The following is an 18,380-nucleotide window of genomic DNA, read 5'->3' on the forward strand; positions in this document are numbered from 1 at the left end:
CTTTTGGTCTCTGTGGGCACCTGAATGCTTGTGGTGCACATACATACATTTAAAATAAGAAATATGTTTTTTCCGAGAAATCAGTTTTTAAAATAAAAACAAACAAAAAAAAAACATAAGAAAATAAAACTCTATTACTGACTTCTGTCATGGAGAAATCTGTAAGAGTGAGAGGGTATTAGCAGTAACCAGCATAGTGCAGGTTATGGCTTCAGATAACTCCCTTACTCAAGAGAAAGAAAGTTAGGTGAGGACCGGTCTTGTACCAGACAGCAGCGACACCACCAGGGACTTGCAGCATTGTGCTCAAAGAATGAACAGCCAGTTTGAAAAGTTCTCACTAGTCACATACAGAGGACAGACAAGCCTGTGCAGCTACACCAATTAGCAACATTTAGATTGTGAAAAACCTCATAGGTCAAATAATCCTGTTTCCTCATATTATTTTCAAAACGGAAAAAAAAAATATGGACTTTAAAATTTAAAACTTATTTTGCTTTTTTAAGATTATGTGTATGAGTGTTTTGCTTATATTTGTGTATATGCACCATGTATGTGACTGATGCCCACAGAAGTTGGATGAAGATCCTCTGGAACTGGAGTTATGGATGGTTGTGAGCTTCCATGTGAGTGCTGGGAATTGAACCTGGTCCTCTGCAAGAGCAAATACTCTTATTTTTCACATGTCTGTCTGTGTATCTGTGCATGTGTGAGTGTGAGTGCCTTCAGCGTCCAAAAGAAGATATCAGATTTCCTGGAGCTAGAATTATAGGTGATTGTGAACTAACCAAGAGCAAGAGCTAATGTTCTTAGTGGTTAAGCTATGTCTCTAGCCCCATTATTCAGATGGTTTTAAAGATACAGTTAAGTTTGTGACTAATAATCCATTTGAATATGGTTAGCTCTTAAAATTTTTAAAATTAGAAACAAATAAAATCAACACTTTAAAATACAGAAGGTGGTGATAGAATTTAATAATAAATCTTTAATTTTTTTTAAGACTTTAGGTAAAGTTGGCCGAGTACAACAGATTTATTCAGACAGTGATTTAAAGGTGGAAGTTTGTGGAACATCTTGGACTTATAATCCTGCAGCAGTTTCCAAGGTGGCATCTGCAGGATCAGCCATTAGCAATGCATCTGGTGGTATGTTTTATCTTGTTTCCTTAAAAACAATACCCACTTTTAAGTCTGGGCCTGGTGGCATATACCTTTAATCCCAGCATTCAGGTGGGTCTCTGAGTTCTTAGCCACCCAGTCTACGGAGCTGGCACTAGGATAGCCAGTGCTACATAGAAAAGCCAGAGTTAAAAACAGACAGCAGCAGCAGGAGTTCTCCTGCACTGAGAGTCTTGTATGTACACTTGGCTTTCTTCCCGATAACATAGGTTCATTCACTTGGATATTGAAAACTTGGTAAATTTTTCTTTTCTTACCCCCCCCCCCCCCGTCCTCTTCCCTTCCTCTCCCACCCTCTTGCCCTCTTTTTAGTGCACTGACTAACCTTCATTCTGGCTGAGGGACTCTGGAAAGGTTGATGAATTTGTGCTTTTTCTTGGGCATATTAAGCTTCTCTGTACTGGATCTGAGACACTTGAAGCTCAGTTCTTATCTCTAGTCAGAACTTGCATTTTCTGCCAGAAAACCTTCTCTTTCTTAAAAACCTTCTCTTTCTTAGCTTACTTGTTGTTTCCAGCATTATTGCTAGCAGATGTTTTTCTTCCTGTATATTGTTATATATCAGTCATATTTTTATTATTAGCATTTAATAAGTTACTATATATGCCACAACATCAGAAACTGGTAAGATATGAACTTGCTGAGTGCTTGGCTAAACTTGTCCTAACACTCCTTCCTGTGTCCCGGCTTTGTGTGCACAGTCAGGTTTATTCTGTATCGTTTTCTAAGTTGCTGTATGTCCATTCTTGCCATCTGGTAAGGGAGACAGAGTCATAATAGTGGATGGAATGTGCAAAAGAGAACATGAGGTTAGTAGATATGGTGGTGCAAGCCTGTGGTCATATTTGATAGGTGGAGGGAAGAGGATCTGAGTTTGAGGTTAGCCTGGGCAGGTTGAGACCTTGTATCCAAAAAGAAAGATTGAAGGTTGTGGTGGTATTCTAATTGTACTGAAATGTGATTTTGATTGTATGTTAATAAATAAAGTTACCCGGGGGTCAGAGCTATTAGAGCCATAGACAGAGTGTGGCAGTGGTGGCACACGCCTTTAATCCCAGCACTTGGTAGAAGAGCTAGGTAGATCTCTGTGTGTTCACGGATACAGCCAGCATTGGAGACATATGCCTTTAAGACCTGGGGGGCTGTACATACAGATAGTGACGAGGCAGTCACGTGTTTGGGTTTACAACCAATGAGAAGGCAGAACAAAATACTATAAAAAGACGGACAGACAGGATATAGCTCTCTTTCGGGAGGAAGGGTGAGATTTTAGCTCTGAGCTCTGACCTCTCGGCTTTCTCTTTTACATTGTTTCTGTGTTTCTTATTTAATAAGACTGTTGGTTACATCAACAGAAGGTTTATGTTTGTACTGCTTTCTCCTTTCTCTCTTGAGTTTCCTGATGCAAATTGCTAGTGCACTGACAGCTTATATGCAGCAGTGTTGATTTCTGTTTTGAGGCTAGCTGCATTATGCTATCTTAGCCACATATAAAATAAAAAGTGAAGAGTAATTCATACCTACTCTCAAGTAATTGGGGTTGGCATAACTTGTAATTTTTCTCTTAATCCAATTTTTGATTCCTTTCCTTTTGAGTAAGGACTCCAATAAGTAAAGACTAGAATCTCCTGTATTAAGTGTACTGTTTAGGAAAACAGTCACGTAGCACTTAATAAAGTATGCTGTTATCATTTATATGTTCATTTTCAGCTGAAAATTGATTTGCTCCTAAAGTGTATTCCAAGACACTATAGAGGTTGCATTGTTTCTGAATCATAACTGTTGTTCTGTTGGGCTTTATATGATCTGTAGTATTCTACTGTCTGTAATGTTCTATGGTCTGTACTGTAGAATTAAGACCTAAAAGACATTTGTATCATTGTGGGTTCCCTGTGCTAGTGTGTTTGTTTATAGTATCATTAGTTTGACTTTAAAATCTGTCACTCTTACTTTTTCTGCATTTACAACTTGAAATATGTGATTTTAGATTATTTATGGGGTTGAATTTAGTGTAGCTTGATATTAAGTCTTATTACTTGCATGGGTAGTTGTACACAGTTGAAATAGTAAAACAGGAAAAGCGTTTAGGAACATGGAGAACATCTGTTCTTCTATTAGCAGTTTGTTTTGTGCTTTGCAGAAAGACTCTCACAGCTTCTGAAGAAATTATTTGAAACCCAAGAATCTGGTGACCTCAATGAAGAGCTGGTGAAGGCTGCTGCCAATGGGGATGTGGCCAAAGTGGAAGATTTGCTGAAAAGACCAGATGTGGATGTGAGCATTTCAAAACGACTTTGAGGGACATGTAAAAATAGTAGTTTCCTAATTTAACAAGGGCTGAAGTCTTCAAGCCTTTTAGAATTTGCTCTTGCAATTGATAAGAAGCATGAACCTACTTTTATTATTCATGTGGATAGACAGTATTTTCAGTACTAGCTACTGAAAATACTCTTTTCTCCACTATGTATCTTCAGCTGCCAGTTCCAAAAAATCAGCTTGTTATTAATGCAGGGGTTGTTTGTTTTGTGTCAATGTCTCGCTGTTTTAATTATTATAGTTTTGATTATATCTTGAAATCAGTACTGTAATAGTCTCTGCTACTCTCTGTTTTGTTCTTCCTGCTCAAGATGACATGTGCGTGCGTGCGTGTTCATTAGATTTTTAGTTTTTCGGTTCTGTCAGGAATTGTCACTGGGATACATTGTAGCTTGCTTTGGGCTCTTTGGATGTTTTTCTATTCTCGTAATACATGAAGTTTGCATGTCTTTCTGTATTTATGTGTCCTCTTCAGTTTCTTTCCTCAGTAGTTTAGAATTTCTTTGTAGAAATATTTGACCTCTCTGGTCAAATTTATTCTTATTTGCTTTTTGAGTACCAGTTGTAACTGGGATTGAAGTTTCCTACTTCAGATGGTTTGCTATTGAGATATGCCAGTGCTGCTAATGCTCGTGTCTTGGAATTTGTTGGTGACATTTATTAACTCAAGTGGTGTTCTGGTGAATTTTTTTATTTTTTTTTATTTTATTTTTTTTTGTTTTTTGTTTTTGGTTTTTCGAGACAGGGTTTCTCTGTGTAGCTTTGCGCCTTTCCTGGAGCTCACTTGGTAGTCCAGGCTGGCCTCGAACTCACAGAGATCCACCTGGCTCTGCCTCCCGAGTGCTGGGATTAAAGGCGTGCGCCACCACCGCCCGGCCTGGTGAATTTTTTAGAGCTGGCCTTCTATCCTTCTGTCTTTCCCTTCCTTTTCCCCCTCTGTACTTAATATTCTTTCCTTCTCCCTGCCTTGGGTTTTTCAGACAGAATCTTGCTGTGTAGCCCTGCCTGGTCTCCTGCTTCAGGCTCTTCTGATTCTGGGATAACAGACATGTGCCACTTTGTCTGCTTTTCTGGTTTTCTGTATAGAAATCATGTCACCTACAAACAGTGACAGTTTGACCTCCTCTTCCAGGTTAGATGCCCTTTGTTTTTTCTCTTGTTTGATTGCTCTATGACTACCAGTGCCAGGTTGAATAAATGCATGGTCAAAGTGGCCATTCTTGCCTTGTTTCAAATCTGACAACTTTCCCTCATTTAGCCTATTAGGTGCTGTTAATCAAGTACTTTTCTGCATTCATTGAGATGTTCATGTTATTTCTCTGTCCTTCATTTGTTGAGTGGTATGATCATGTTTATTGATTGTAGATGTTGAAGTACTTTTGCATTTTTTGCTTCAAGTACACATGATTGTGATGAATAATCTTTCAAAGAGTTTTTACATTTGTGTTCATCAAAGGTACTTGGCTCTAGTTTTGTTTTGGATGTGTCCTTGTCTAGTTTTCATATCAAGATAATGCTTGCTTGATAGACTTTGGAATAATAATAGAAGAGAACTGGCATTAGTTCTTCCTTGAGAGGTGCCGTTGAATGAAGTATGTCTTTGGGACATTGCTATTGATTCCTTCTTCCATGTAACTTTTTATCCAAGTTTTCTATTTTGTGACGATTCAGTGTTGATAGGATGTATGTATCCATGAATTTGTTCATTGTGGACATATGGCTGTATATAATCATCTCAATGAATCTTTGGTTTTCCATGCTCTTGGTTGTAATGTTTGTTTTTCATCTCCAGTTTTGTCTGAGTATTCCCCTTTTCTTTAGTCAAGCTTATGATTTGTCTTTTTTTTTTTTATTTTGTCAAAGAACAGCTCTTTGTTTTCTTGATTTCATTTTCAATTTTTAGTTTTATTTATTTCCATTCTGATCCTTTCCTTTGGTGGTTCTGGTATTCAAACCCATGGCCTTGCACATGCTGACCTGCTCTCCAGCACACACTCTGGTCTTCATTATTTCCTTCTTCTACAGATTTTGGAGTTGGTGTGTTGGTATTTTTGTACTTACTTGGAGCACAAAGTTAGCTTGTGTGGTGGTTAATCTGGATTATTGATTGGTGAATTGTGTGTGTGTGTGTGTGTGTGTGTGTGTGTGTGTGTGTGTGTGTGTGTTTCCAGAATTAAAATAAGGTGGGGGCGGGGAGGAAAGGGCTGTTCTTCAGTGTGGGCAACACAATCCAATAGACTGGGGGTCCAGATGAAATAAAAGAGGGGAGGCTAGCCCAGTACAGGCATTTTCTATTTCTCTCTCTCTCTCCCCCTCCCCTTCTCTCCTGGGGTATTGTGATGTGAGTTGTTCTGCCCCTTCACACACACCTTTCCATGATGGTCTGAAACTATAAACCCTCCCCAGAAATGTATATTAAAAGAATCATACTTTCCTTAAGTTGTTATTCTCAGGTATTTGTCACAGCAAGGAAAAGCCTTAATAACTAACATAGCTCTTTATTTGAATCTTCATTCATGGTTCTGAGCATTGGGATGCAGGGCCTTACCTGTGCTAGGCAAGTGCTAAAGTACTAAACTGTATCCTCAGCCCTTGGGGTCTTTTCAAAGTACATAGTATTTTTATGTACTTGTAGAAACGTTATACATTCATACAATGTATTTTTATCACCACCCTCCTTCAGCTCTTCCTACTGCCATCAACCCAATCTCTCTCAACTTCTTGCCTTCTTTAAAAGAAAATGTTATTAATAACTTTGAGGTCAAGTAGTTCTGATCATATATATGCATGACATGGGTGTGGTGCCATCTCTGATATAGATAACCTACCAGTGGCCATGTTCCTAAAGAACAGTGACCCTCTCTGTCAGCAGCTATCAACTGCCTATCAACTAACTCCTCTTAGGGTGGGGCCTTGGGCCCCTTTCTCACCTCTGCTGGAATCCTGACTGCTTGATCTTGTGCTAACTGTAGTTGCTGCAGGTTGATATGTACAACAGCTATGCCCTGTCTAGAAGTCAGGTGTACAGCTCTCCTCCCCATTCTCTGACTGGCACATCCTTTCCACCCTCTCTTCTTTGATGTTCCTTGAGTCTTGGATTGGGGAAGGTTGATAGAGATGACCCTCCCACAGCTGAGCACTCACTCTTACTTATATTCAGCACATTGACCAGTTGCGAATCTACATGAACCATACCTAAAGGAAACAATAAGCTTCTCTGAGCAAACCTGAGGGCAGCACAAACTATGAGTATGAACATTAGAATTTAGAGAAGAGTTTGATAGCAAAATCTTGTAGTAAAACAGAAGGTTCCCTGTTGTTTTGCATTCAGTTCAGTGGTTGCACCTTAAGGAACTGCTGTCCCAGCTGGCAGTGCAGGGCAGCAGCCAAGTGGGAATTCTGTTCCCTCAGGCACTATCTTGGCTGCTAAAGGAAACTTTATCTAAATTTCTATCCTTCTGTAGAACTCAGGATTCAAAGGTTGAGGTGAAATTCTGCTCGCTCAGAGAGGCTGAATAGCAAGGAGCTAACTGTCTCCTGGGGAAAAAAGGGGGCCATTCTTCTGCTCAGCCTCCATTAAACAACCCCCTCTACACTTAGTTCTTCCTTACCATTTCCTGTTGCTGACTGAGGCCCCAGGTTAATTTTATTTAATTAAACAAATGTTAACAGTCTTGACATTGTTAACAAAAGCAGCAGAAACAATTGTAACACACCTTTACACAGTTAGAGTAATATTCCACAACAATTCCCCTAGGCTATGATCCAGCCATAACTTTTTTTTTTACAGTGCCAAGCATGAGATCCTTCCTAGCCAATTAGAATGCAGTCGGTTCCTCTCATAAGAGTCACGCCACTGCTGCACCAGGCAGGTTAGTGTTGTAGCACTGTTGTGCCTACACCAGTATTGAAAAAGAAAGAAAGAAAGTAGGCTTGGAAATTATATACTGTAGAAATCAGCAATTTACACATAAATAATGGATCAAGGAGAAGTAAAGCAAACTTAAAAGCTCTTGAAACAACAATGTAAATACAGCATAATCAAAAATCTGGACGAGGACAAAAGCACTACTGCAGCAGAGTGTACAACAGTGGAAGCAGAACAGAGGTGCACCTTCCCAGGCAGGCCAGCTGTCTCGTAGGCAGGGCCCATTGCTGGGCAAGGCCACTCGAGGCTTTGCTCCCCAGCAGCCTGTGGAGAGATTGATTATGTGTGTCTTGCAGCCAAAGTGTGTGGTGTCTTCATCAGGAGGATCTTACCATCCAGGATGGGTGGGCATCTCTTGGCTTGTTGAGGCGGACCTTACTGTATAGTTCTGACCGGCTGGCTCTGAACTCGGTGTAGTCCAAGCAGGCCTCCAGCTTGTATTTCTCCAGTCTCTACCTCCTGAGCACTGGGATTACAGGCCTGAACCACCATGTTTGGCTTTTGCTGCTGTTTTGTTTTGGTAGGTCTGTAGACTGAACCCAGAGCCTTACATGTGCTGGGCAAGTGCTCTGCTACTGAGTTTACAACTCCAGTTTTTGCCTTTTTCATGTAGGTGATTGTGACAGGCTTGCTGAGTAGTGCTTTTGTCCTAGCCCACAGATTTTTGGCTGTATTTACATTTTTGTTTCAAGAGCTTTTAAATTTGCTTTAACTTAACTTGATCTAGTATTTATGCATAAATTGCTGATTTCTGCAAATACTGTATAGTTTCTAAACCTACCAAACCTAGTTTTTTTTTTTTTTAACCATACTGTGGTCAGAAAAAAGAAAAACAGCTCAATATAATTTATTCTAAAGATTTTGTTGAAATCTGTGTTGTAGACTAATCATATAATGTATCTGAGAGAGTGTTTTGTGTGCTGTTAAGAAAAATGTTTATTCTGCAGTATTTGGATAAAATACTGTATAGATTTCTTTTAGTTTCTCTGTAGTTTAAAGTGTGATTTATCTGCTTTTCCTTTGATTTTTGTCTGGCTGATCTTTCTGTCTAATGATGAAAGTGAAATGTTAAATTCTTGCTAGGGTTTTTATTGTTAGGATTTCTATTGCTGCAATGAAACACCATGACTAAAAAGCAAAGTTGGGGAGGAAAGAATTGGCTCACACTTCTACATCACTCTTCATCATCAAAGGAGGTCAGGACAGGAACCTGGAGTCAGGAGCTGATGCAGAGGCCAAGGAGGGGGGCTGCTTACTAGCTTGTTCCTCATGTCTTGCTCAGCCTGCTTTCTTATAGAACCCAGGACCACCAGCCCTGGGATGGCATCATCTACAGTAGGCTGAGCCCTCCCACAATAAATCACTAATTTGGAAAATGCCCTACAGGCTTGCATATAACCTCATTTTCTGGAAGCATTTTCCTCCTCTTCCTCTTCCTCCTCCTCCTCCTCCTCCTCCTCCTCTTCTTTTTTAGATTTATTTATTATGTATACATTGTTCCGCCTGCATATATGGCTGTAGGCCAGAAGAGGGCACCACATCTCATTATGGATGGTTGTGAGCCACCATGTGGTTGCTGGGTATTGAACTCAGGACCTTGGAAGAACAGCCAGTACTCTTAACCGCTGAGCCATCTCTCCAGCCCTGGAAGCATTTTCTTAATTGAAGTTCCCTTCTCTCAGATGACTTTAGCTTGTGTCAGGTTGACATAAAACTATCCAACACACTGTGTTGATCTATTGAGTATTTTCTATTAAAAATAGAAATTGAATCTATTGACTATTTGGATGAATCTCTAGCCCTGGATTTCTTTCTTTCTTTTCTTTGGTTTTTCAAGACAGGGTTTCTCTGTGTAGCTTTGAAACTCACAGAGATCTGTAGACCAGGCTGGCCTTGAACTCACAGAGATCTGCCTGCCTCTGCCTCTCAAGTGCTGGGATTGAAGGTGTGCGCCACCACCGCACCGCCCGGCTGCCCTGGATTTCTTGACCATGGTCCTTCTATGTACTCCACTGCTCTTCAGCTTGTCATGGAGCTCAGGCTTGCCTCAAGCTTCTTGCTTCCCTTTACTACTTTGAATTTAAAGTCTATATTATCTGATACAAGTAGGGTGATTACTACTTTCTTTCATTTCCATTTACATGGATTATCTTATTTCTTTTTTTTTTTTTTTTTTTTTTTTTGGTTTTTCGAGACACTGTTTCTCTGTGTAGCTTTGCGCCTTTCCTGGAACTCACTTGGTAGCCCAGGCTGGCCTCGAACTCACAGAGATCCACCTGGCTCTGCCTCCCGAGTGCTGGGATTAAAGGCGTGCGCCACCACGCCCGGCGGATTATCTTATTTCATGCCTTATTTTGAGTCTCTCTGTGTATCATTAGAGGTAGAATTAGTTTCTTGTAAGCAAAATATAGTTGGGTCTTGCCTTTTTATTTTTTCCTTAAAATTATAATCTGCTTGGCCAGCCAAGTCTATTTTTTTAAAAAAAAATAAAATTTTTTAAAGATTTTATTTATTTATTATATATACAGTGTTCTGCTTGCATGCCAGAATGGGGCACCAGATCTCATTATAGATGGTTGTGAGCTACCATGTGGTTGATGGGAATTGAACTCAGGACTTCTGGAAGAGTAGTCAGTGCTCTTAACCTCTAAGCCATCTCTCCAGCCCCTTAAAGTTACTTTTAACAATGTCATCTGTACTAAAAATTTAAAGCAAAATTTTTGTTTTACTTCTGTCAAAGGTACATTTAAGCATAGTCATTTGAGGTCATACAGAAAATGCATGTCAGGAAACTTACACTATACATTTATTTTTGTGATATATTGGTAATTGCTGTTATTTTCTTTTCAAAGACGTAGTTGATTCTTTTGTTTTCTAGACTGTCACATGCCTTCTGAGTAACGCAGTCAAGTCTAGTCCTATGTTGTGTCTATCTGATCATTTCTATTCAGGCTATATATTGTAGCTTAAGTTTTATTTGCAGTTCATTTATTCAAGCTAAGTAAACCCTTTTCAAAGTGGAAAAGTAAAGGGCAAGGGACTGGAAAGATGGCTAAGTCTGTAAAGTACATGTTGTTCAAGCCTGTGGACTTGGGTTTGATTCCTAGCACCTACCTTTAAACAAGCAATAGGCTGGCATGGTGGCATACCTGTAATCACAGTCCTGTGGAGGCAGAGGAAGGAAGATCCCTGGAGCTTGTTGGCCAGGTGCTCTAGGTGGTCAGTGAGCTCCAGGGTCAGTGAAAGACCCTGTTTGAAAAAGATAAGGTGGAGAGCAGTCAAGGAAGACATCCTGATCTGGACCTGTGGCCTCCACATGCATGTGTATACAGACACACGCTCTCTTTCTTTAAATAGTGTTGGTCATCTGTGTTGTGATATTTGTAGTGTTAGATTATTCTCAAAGAATCATATACTATACATGATGGAAAAATTCATATATATATATGTGCTTATTTCTGATTTGTGACATGTCTTAACCTTTTTCCTTTCTTTTTTAGGTAAATGGGCAGTGTGCTGGCCACACAGCTATGCAAGCTGCTAGTCAAAATGGACATGTTGATATTTTGAAGTTGCTTTTGAAGCAAAATGTAGATGTAGAAGCAGAGGTATGTGAAGTAAGCTTGAAAATATTTTAAGTATACTTTTTCTAGAAATAATTCTATACAAGATGGAATTTCATTCTTGAAATTCAGTATTCATCTAGTGTTGTCCAGATTCAAATGAAAAATTGAGAAACGGTAGTTAAAACCTTTCTCCTCCCTCCCTCCCTCCCTCTCTCCCTCCTTCCCTCCCTCTCTCCCTCCCTCCCCTTTTCTCTCCATCCTTCCCTCTCTCTCTTTTTAATGATTCCTCAACATTTTAGACATGATTTCCTTCTACCAGGGTAGAAACACTGTTGGGAGCCTTGATGGGCTTACCCACAGTTCCTATTAGAAATTTATTAAGGGGATATATACCCTTGGGATCAAGGTCTTTTTTAGCTAACACTCAGAGGTCCTATTTTCTTACAATGTAATTGTCTTTTGCTTAGCTTTATTTTATTTTGAAATATTTACAGTGCATTTTTATCCTTGCCAGTGCATATACTTTGTTATAAAAGGGCAGTAAATACTGTCATTGGAGTTCCAGGTGGAACATATGTTTGTATATAAAGTAGGAAGGTTAGCTTGTTTTGTTAACTGTAACATTACAAACAAAACAGCTACAACAAACCAACCAACCAAACCCAAAAATGGACATCGGGATTGTATTTATTCTAGTGTAGACCAGCAGGATATGTAGTAGTTTTACCCTCCAAACTCTTCTGTGGGAGAAGTTTAAATACTTCAGTTGCTAGTCTTCCTTCCTTCCTTCCTTCCTTCCTTCCTTCCTTCCTTCCTTCCTTCCTTCCTTCCTTCCTCCCTCCCTCCCTCCCTCCCTCCCTCCCTCCCTCCCTCCTTCCCTCTCTCTCTCTCTCTCTCTCTCTCTCTCTCTCTCTCTTTGATACATCCTTAAAAAGGAAGTCTTCCTGATCTTATGTTACTTTCCTTTTTTTCTCTGATTGTTTGTCTTATTGGGCAAAACGAGCTTATGGTATTTCACTACTAAATAGTTCGTTTGTGCTTATATGTCTGTCAGTGTACATTTGCTGGTGCAGGTGTGTGTACACCCACGCTTGTACATGTGAGTACAGGTATCTTTGGAGGTCAGAAGGTGACATTAGATTTCTTTGAGGTGGGATTACAGGTGGTTGTCAGTTGCCTGATGATGTAGGTACTGGGATTGAACCTGAGTCCTTTGCAAAGTAGTACATGCTCTTAATTGCTGAGCCATCTCTCCAAACCCAGGAGCTTAAACTTCAGACTAATGTTGAAGACACCAACTGCATGACAGTTATTTTTACCATGGTATCTGTTATGAGTGGAATATATAACTTGATTTCCATTTGCAGTAGTGTAAAAGTTGCATTTTTCTTGATGGTGAATTTAAGAATCCAGATGTGTGTTAAAAAGTTACTTTGTCAGATATGGTGGCATATAATTGTAATTTCAACCCTTGGGAGACTGAGGCAGGAGAATTGCTATGAGTCTGAGGATCTCCAGCATTATATAGCAAGACTTTGTCTCACAAAACGAATATATAAAGCCAGCTATTTTTGTCCGCACAAGAAGACTTGTTAATTTTAGTGTTTTATAGTTGGAGGGCAATTAGTTTTATTTTGTTATTGTTTTGGTTGGATTTAGGGGAATGGAGTGCAATTGAGCTGAATATCTCATTTTCAATTTAGTGACTCCAGAATCCATAGTAGTAGCAGGTAGTGAAATACTAGTTCCCCTCTGAAATCACAGAACTAAAAAACAAGAGTCTGAAACTACATTTCTTTTTCCTTAGTTAAAAACAATAAGAGCCTCTGTCTGTACTGGCAACATGGGACCCTTGTGTATTTGTGTGTCTAGAGTTCTTTGTCCTGGGAGATGGCCTACAGAATAGGGGTAGCTGAGGAGTTTGGAATGACAGACATTGCTTTCCTCAGTAAGTTTTCCCCCTGCTTAACTGAATTCAGATATAAAATAAATGGTCAGTTTATACTGTGAACGTATTGGAGCTAGAGCTGTGTGCTGTAGGATGTTTGAAAATAGTCCTTCAGTTTAGAGACTGTCCGTTAGCTAGAACAGTGAGACTCCGGGGACTTGTGCCGTCCTCCTTGTTTTATAAACCATTGCAGATTTATATAATTTGTAGAAGAGGTGTGAAAATGATATTTCTATGTCAGATTAAATTTAGTAAGAGTTTCCTGGACTCTCTGGGAAGGGTAAGATGTAAGCTTTATTCAGACTTTTCAGAAAGAACTTTAGCGGGTCTTGAGGGGAAGTGATTGGGAAGCTTCTTGGTCACAGAGGCACTGTGTGATGTTTTCCCATCTTGCTTTGTCAGAGCACTGAGTGCAGTCTTTGGTCTCTCCTGATCCTTGGTAGACTGTGGCTTTCCAGGGGAGGGAGGGAGGGAGAGAGGCTCTGCAGACACAGTCAGGGTTTTTGACCTAAGCAGTCACGTGTTTACATTCTTGGACATAAGCATAGTATTTTCCCTGTTTTTCCCCATTAAATTGTTCAGAAGATCAAAGTGGTAAAAACATAAAATTCGACATTTTGCTGCTGATGCTGTATTCGACATGGTTTTACTTAACATTTGGAGAGTGATTGCCTTTGACATCAATTCAAGAAAATTATAGTTTTGCTAATGTAGTCAGTTTTTGTAACGGTAATTAGCAAATAAAAGGATCCTTATTGTTCAAAACAAGACAACACAAAACCCAGTTTCTCAAATGTTAGAAGAAAAACTATTTACAAATTTAATTAAAATATAAATACAACTCATAGTTCAAGATAGACACAAAATTGACCATTTTTTTTTCTTCTTCTTCTTCCTCATAACTCATAGTAGCGGATCTTGGCCTGGGGATAGACTCTGCATCATATTTCCTTCCTGTTTCTTTGACTAAAGGAAAGCTCAGAAGCTGTTTTGGAAAGTTGGCTTTGTCCAGGCATGGCTTACTGAGCACAGGATTGCTTTTTATTTCCTCCTTAATGTACAGACAGGTTAAGGCATTGTGGCCTGTGAGAACTTGTGTGTCCAGATGGGGGCAAATTTTGGGTCTCTTCAGGGACTCAGGAGGTTTTTTTTTTCCTCCTTGATACAGTATAAAGATGTTGTATTATAAAAGTGGCACAAAGGAGTCAAACCATCCAACAGAGCCCCCGTGGGAGGAAAAAGAAGTGGCAGAGAAGGGACAGAGATGGGTCCCTGGGGAAGAGAGCGAGGAAAGAGAGAGAGCGAGACGGGAGGTGTACAAGGCCCGCCTTTTATAAGGAAACATAGCAGATGCTCACAGGGGTGCTCTTAGTGTCTGCAGCAGAGGTATATCCTGTCTGGACCCTAAGAGCAGGTCAGTGCAGATGCCTGAATGCTGACAAAAGATAATGGAGGTTTGGATGAATGCCCTTTATTTTTAGATACAATGCGAACATTCATTATTTCATTATTAGGAAACGTAGGTTGATTTTACTAAGGTTTATGAAGACTAATTAAGTTGAGGATTAAGTAATAGGAGTGATATGAGGCTTCATCATAAGACCCCAATTTCTCCCTCCCTCCCTCCCTTCCTCCTTCCCTCCCTTTCTCCCTCCCTCCCAGTCATGTTTGTATGTACAGCAAGTACATACTGATTGAGTGACCTCCCCTAACCCATAAACCCAAAATTTAAATGATTTTTGCTTCTAAAATGATACTGGGCTGAGTTTCCTTGTAAAACATTCAGTTTCCTGACAGGTGGTTCTTCTGTTACAGCCCACTGGTATTGTAATGTAGCAAGGAAACTTGTTTTCATTCTTTAAAAACACAAGATTCATTGTCTGTGATAATATTTTAAAGGATTGGAATATGGAGTAAGGAAAACAAAGCACAATTTTAACATGATACTTTGTATCATTTGTATGTATTCTAACTAAAAATTTTCAACTGGAAGAAGTAGACAGAACAGGTTTTTTGCTTCTTTTTTTTTCCCCCCGAGACAGGATTTCTCTGTATAGTTTTGGTGCCTGTCCTGGATCTCGCTCTGTAGCCCAGGTTGGCCTCAAACTCACAGAGATCCACCTGGCTCTGACTCCAGAGTGCTGGGATTAAAGGCGTGCGCCACCAACGCCCGGCCACTTTTTGTTTCTTAAAACAAATGTTATTAGTTGGGTTGTGGTGGTGCACACCTTTAATCCCAGCACTCAGGAGGCAGAGGCAGGTAAATCTTTGAGTTCAAGGTGAGTCAAGGCCAGCCTGGTCTATAGGAGTTCCAAGACAGCCAGAGCAACATAGAGAAACCCTGTCTCAAAAAAAAAAAAAAAAAAAAGACCACAAACAATCAAACAGATGTTACTTCTGTCCAATTCTGGCTTATCTTATTAATGAAAACAGCAAAACAAAACCGTAAAATTAGAAGGGAATAGGTAAATGGTTTCAAGATTGATCATTATAAAGGAGTCTTTCTGTTAAATACCAAGCAGGGCTCAAATTACCACCATCCAAGCCGGGCGTTGGTGGCGCACGCCTTTAATCCCAGCACTCGGGAGGCAGAGCCAGGCGGATCTCTGTGAGTTCGAGGCCAGCCTGGGCTACCAAGTGAGCTCCAGGAAAGGCGCAAAGCTACACAGAGAAACCCTGTCTCGAAAAAACCAAAAAAAAAAAAAAAAAAAAAAAAAAATTACCACCATCCATCAAAATGGCTTTAGATGTTTGTTCCCAGAGTAATTAAGTTGCTACTAGAGACCCCTCACCCTTAAAAACTGGAACTGTTGGAGACCTGGAATGTCAGCTATAGACAGGAGAGAGAGTGATGGAGAAGTATTGTATTTAGAGAGAAGTAAGATGCCCTGAAGAAGCCAGACTCTTGTATCTCTGAAGGTAACCTGCTGCTGTGAGACCTGTACTCACCTTTTCAAGGCCTCGCCACCTTCCCTTAGGCCCCTCCCTGAAAGGTTCACCACCACCTCTTAATACTTCTACAGTGGGGACCAGCTTCCAGCACAGGCACTTCTGTACTAATAGGTCATTTCCAAACTGTGGCAGTCACAAATACAGTAGATGAACGGGTAAACAGCACAGTGTCTTCTTCAGTCACAGTGAGTCAGCTGTGCCACAGAGTGAGAGACAGCGCTGCCGCTGGGCAGAGGATGAAATGGACACAGGATGAGCGGTGGTACTGAGTCAGGCCCCGTTAGCTGGAGAAGAGAGAATAGAGTAATAGCTGTGGGTTCTGGTAGACACATGCAGGTACTCAGAGAGGAAGCAGATACAGAGGAAGCAGGTCTGTGGGGCAAGATTTTGCTGACTGTATGGGCTGTGATTTTGTTAGGCAAGCTAGGGACAGCTTTTAGATGGCTGAAAGGAGAGAGGGGCAGGAAAGGGGGGTAGTGTTCGGCTTAGTCTAAGGGTCCTTCACAGAGTCTTCCTAGAGCCTATGTGGACAGCACTGAGATGCGCCGTGCTGTACGCTGATTCAGAATAATTCAGAAGAAAGCAAGAAAACTTACAGTACACTGATTTTCTAATTTAGAGGAGAAATCTAGAAACATGTCAGTGTAGTGTCCTATTGTACACATGTGTGTTCTGTAATCTTTAATTTTTAAATTTTTTTCTTTTATGTCATATATCAGTGTTTAAATTTTTTAAAATGTTTTTACATAAACAAACTGTTGATAGGGGCTGTATACACATGCTTCAGTTGGTGGTTTGTGTGTGTGTGTGTGTGTGTGTGTGTATGTGTGTTTATGTTTCCGTGTTTCCTTTTTTCCTTTCTTCCTCTTCCTTATTCTCTCTCCTCCCTCCCTGACTGCCTGCCTTCTTGTTTGTCTGTTTTTTTTTTTTTTTTGGTTTTTCGAGACAGGGTTTCTCTGTGTAGCTTTGCGCCTTTCCTGGGACTCACTTGGTAGTCCAGGCTGGCCTCGAACTCACAGAGATCCACCTGGCTCTGCCTCCCGAGTGCTGGGATTAAAGGCGTGCGCCACCACCGCCCGGCACTTGTTTGTCTGTCTTAAGACAGAGTCTCACTCACTATATAGCCCAGGCTATCCTGGAACTCACTGTTTAATCCAGGCTGGCCTTGAAACTGTGGTCCTCTTGCCTCCTTAGTGCTGGGATTATAGTGGGTAGCCCGTGCCTGGCTTCAGTTAATAGTTTCCTAACAACCAGAAGTATAATAGATTCATATTCATAAATAATTCCTATTCTGTTTAGTTGGTGTTAGTAGATCGTTCCCTTTGTAAATGGAAAGGTAAAAATTAGAATAGAGGGGTTGGAGGTATGTCTCTGGTTAAGAGCATGCACTCCTTTTATGCAGGACCTAAGTTCAGTTTCCAGCACCCATATTGAGTATCTCACATGTCTGTAACTCTAGACCCAGGGGTTAAAACCTGCCCCTGGCATCCAAGGGCACCTGTCCACATGTCCACAAACTAACACTCATACTCTCTCTGTCTCTCTTTGTGTCACTCTGTCTTTCTGTTTCCCCACTACACACAGAGAATTTTAAAAATTATAATAGGAAAAACATCCATATTGGAGGTTTGGAAAATCAGTTTGTGTGTGTGTCTGTCTCTGTCAGGATGTGTGTGTACGTGTACATATGCTTGTTTTCCTGGGATGCTTGACTGCAGTGCTGCTCAGAGTGTGAGGGTGAAACCTTTTATGTGGTTGCTTGCTAGTCCTTTATTCTCAGTATTGATAGGTGACAAAGACTCCTAATTTGATTCAGCTGGAAATAGTCACAAGGTAGAAATTTCCTACCTTTTCAAGAAATGTTATTGAACCAAATGCCTACATAAAGATTACCTTTGACGTCTGTTTGAAAAATAATAGACAAATACTTAAAACAAAACAAAGAAAACTCAACAACAACAACAAAAACTATCTTGAGTTCAGTGCCTGTTTTGTATTTAATTACAGCAGTATTTACTTGGATGATTCTGGGCACCAAATGAGTTGTCAAACTCTGTAAAACTTAGAGAGTCTGCTAGGTACTGACACACAGGTTGAGAGTCACTGTTTTGGAGGAATGCTTTAATAGGCTTACATTTGGAGTTGAATAAGTTGACATTTGGAGTATAGTATTCTCATGAACACAGTAGCATTATAGTACCTTCTCTATGCATATCTACCTCTGCAAAGGGAATGACGCTAATTATATGTGAACACATGTGATATAGAATATATGTGACCTTTATGGTACAGCAAAACATTTTTCCCTTTATAAAGGAGTTTCTTACCTTTATATAAAAAAAGTTAATTTCATCTCTTTAGAAATATGACTATTACATACCCTATGGCAAGCACAGTTTAAGTCCTATGAAAGAGTTCTAGAATTTTGGAAGTGTGGAATTTACTGGTTCAGTTCTCTTTCTTTCTTTCTTTCTTTCTTTCTTTCTTTCTTT

The 18,380-nt window shown here is 40.1% G+C and overlaps 1 protein-coding gene across 2 annotated transcripts in view; it reads left to right on the forward strand.

Annotated features, from left to right (window-relative positions):
- Mib1 (MIB E3 ubiquitin protein ligase 1) overlaps positions 1-18,380 on the forward strand; it is a 115,024-nt gene that overhangs the window by 47,409 nt on the left and 49,235 nt on the right. For both annotated transcript variants that reach the window (XM_076554721.1, XM_076554720.1), the window contains exons 8-10: positions 1,001-1,145; positions 3,319-3,452; positions 10,923-11,030. In XM_076554721.1, coding sequence (XP_076410836.1) covers positions 1,001-1,145; positions 3,319-3,452; positions 10,923-11,030 — 387 coding nt within the window. The remainder of the gene's footprint in view (positions 1-1,000; positions 1,146-3,318; positions 3,453-10,922; positions 11,031-18,380) is intronic.

This window comes from Peromyscus maniculatus, chromosome 19, assembly GCF_049852395.1.
Source record: "Peromyscus maniculatus bairdii isolate BWxNUB_F1_BW_parent chromosome 19, HU_Pman_BW_mat_3.1, whole genome shotgun sequence".
NCBI lineage: Eukaryota > Metazoa > Chordata > Mammalia > Rodentia > Cricetidae > Peromyscus > Peromyscus maniculatus.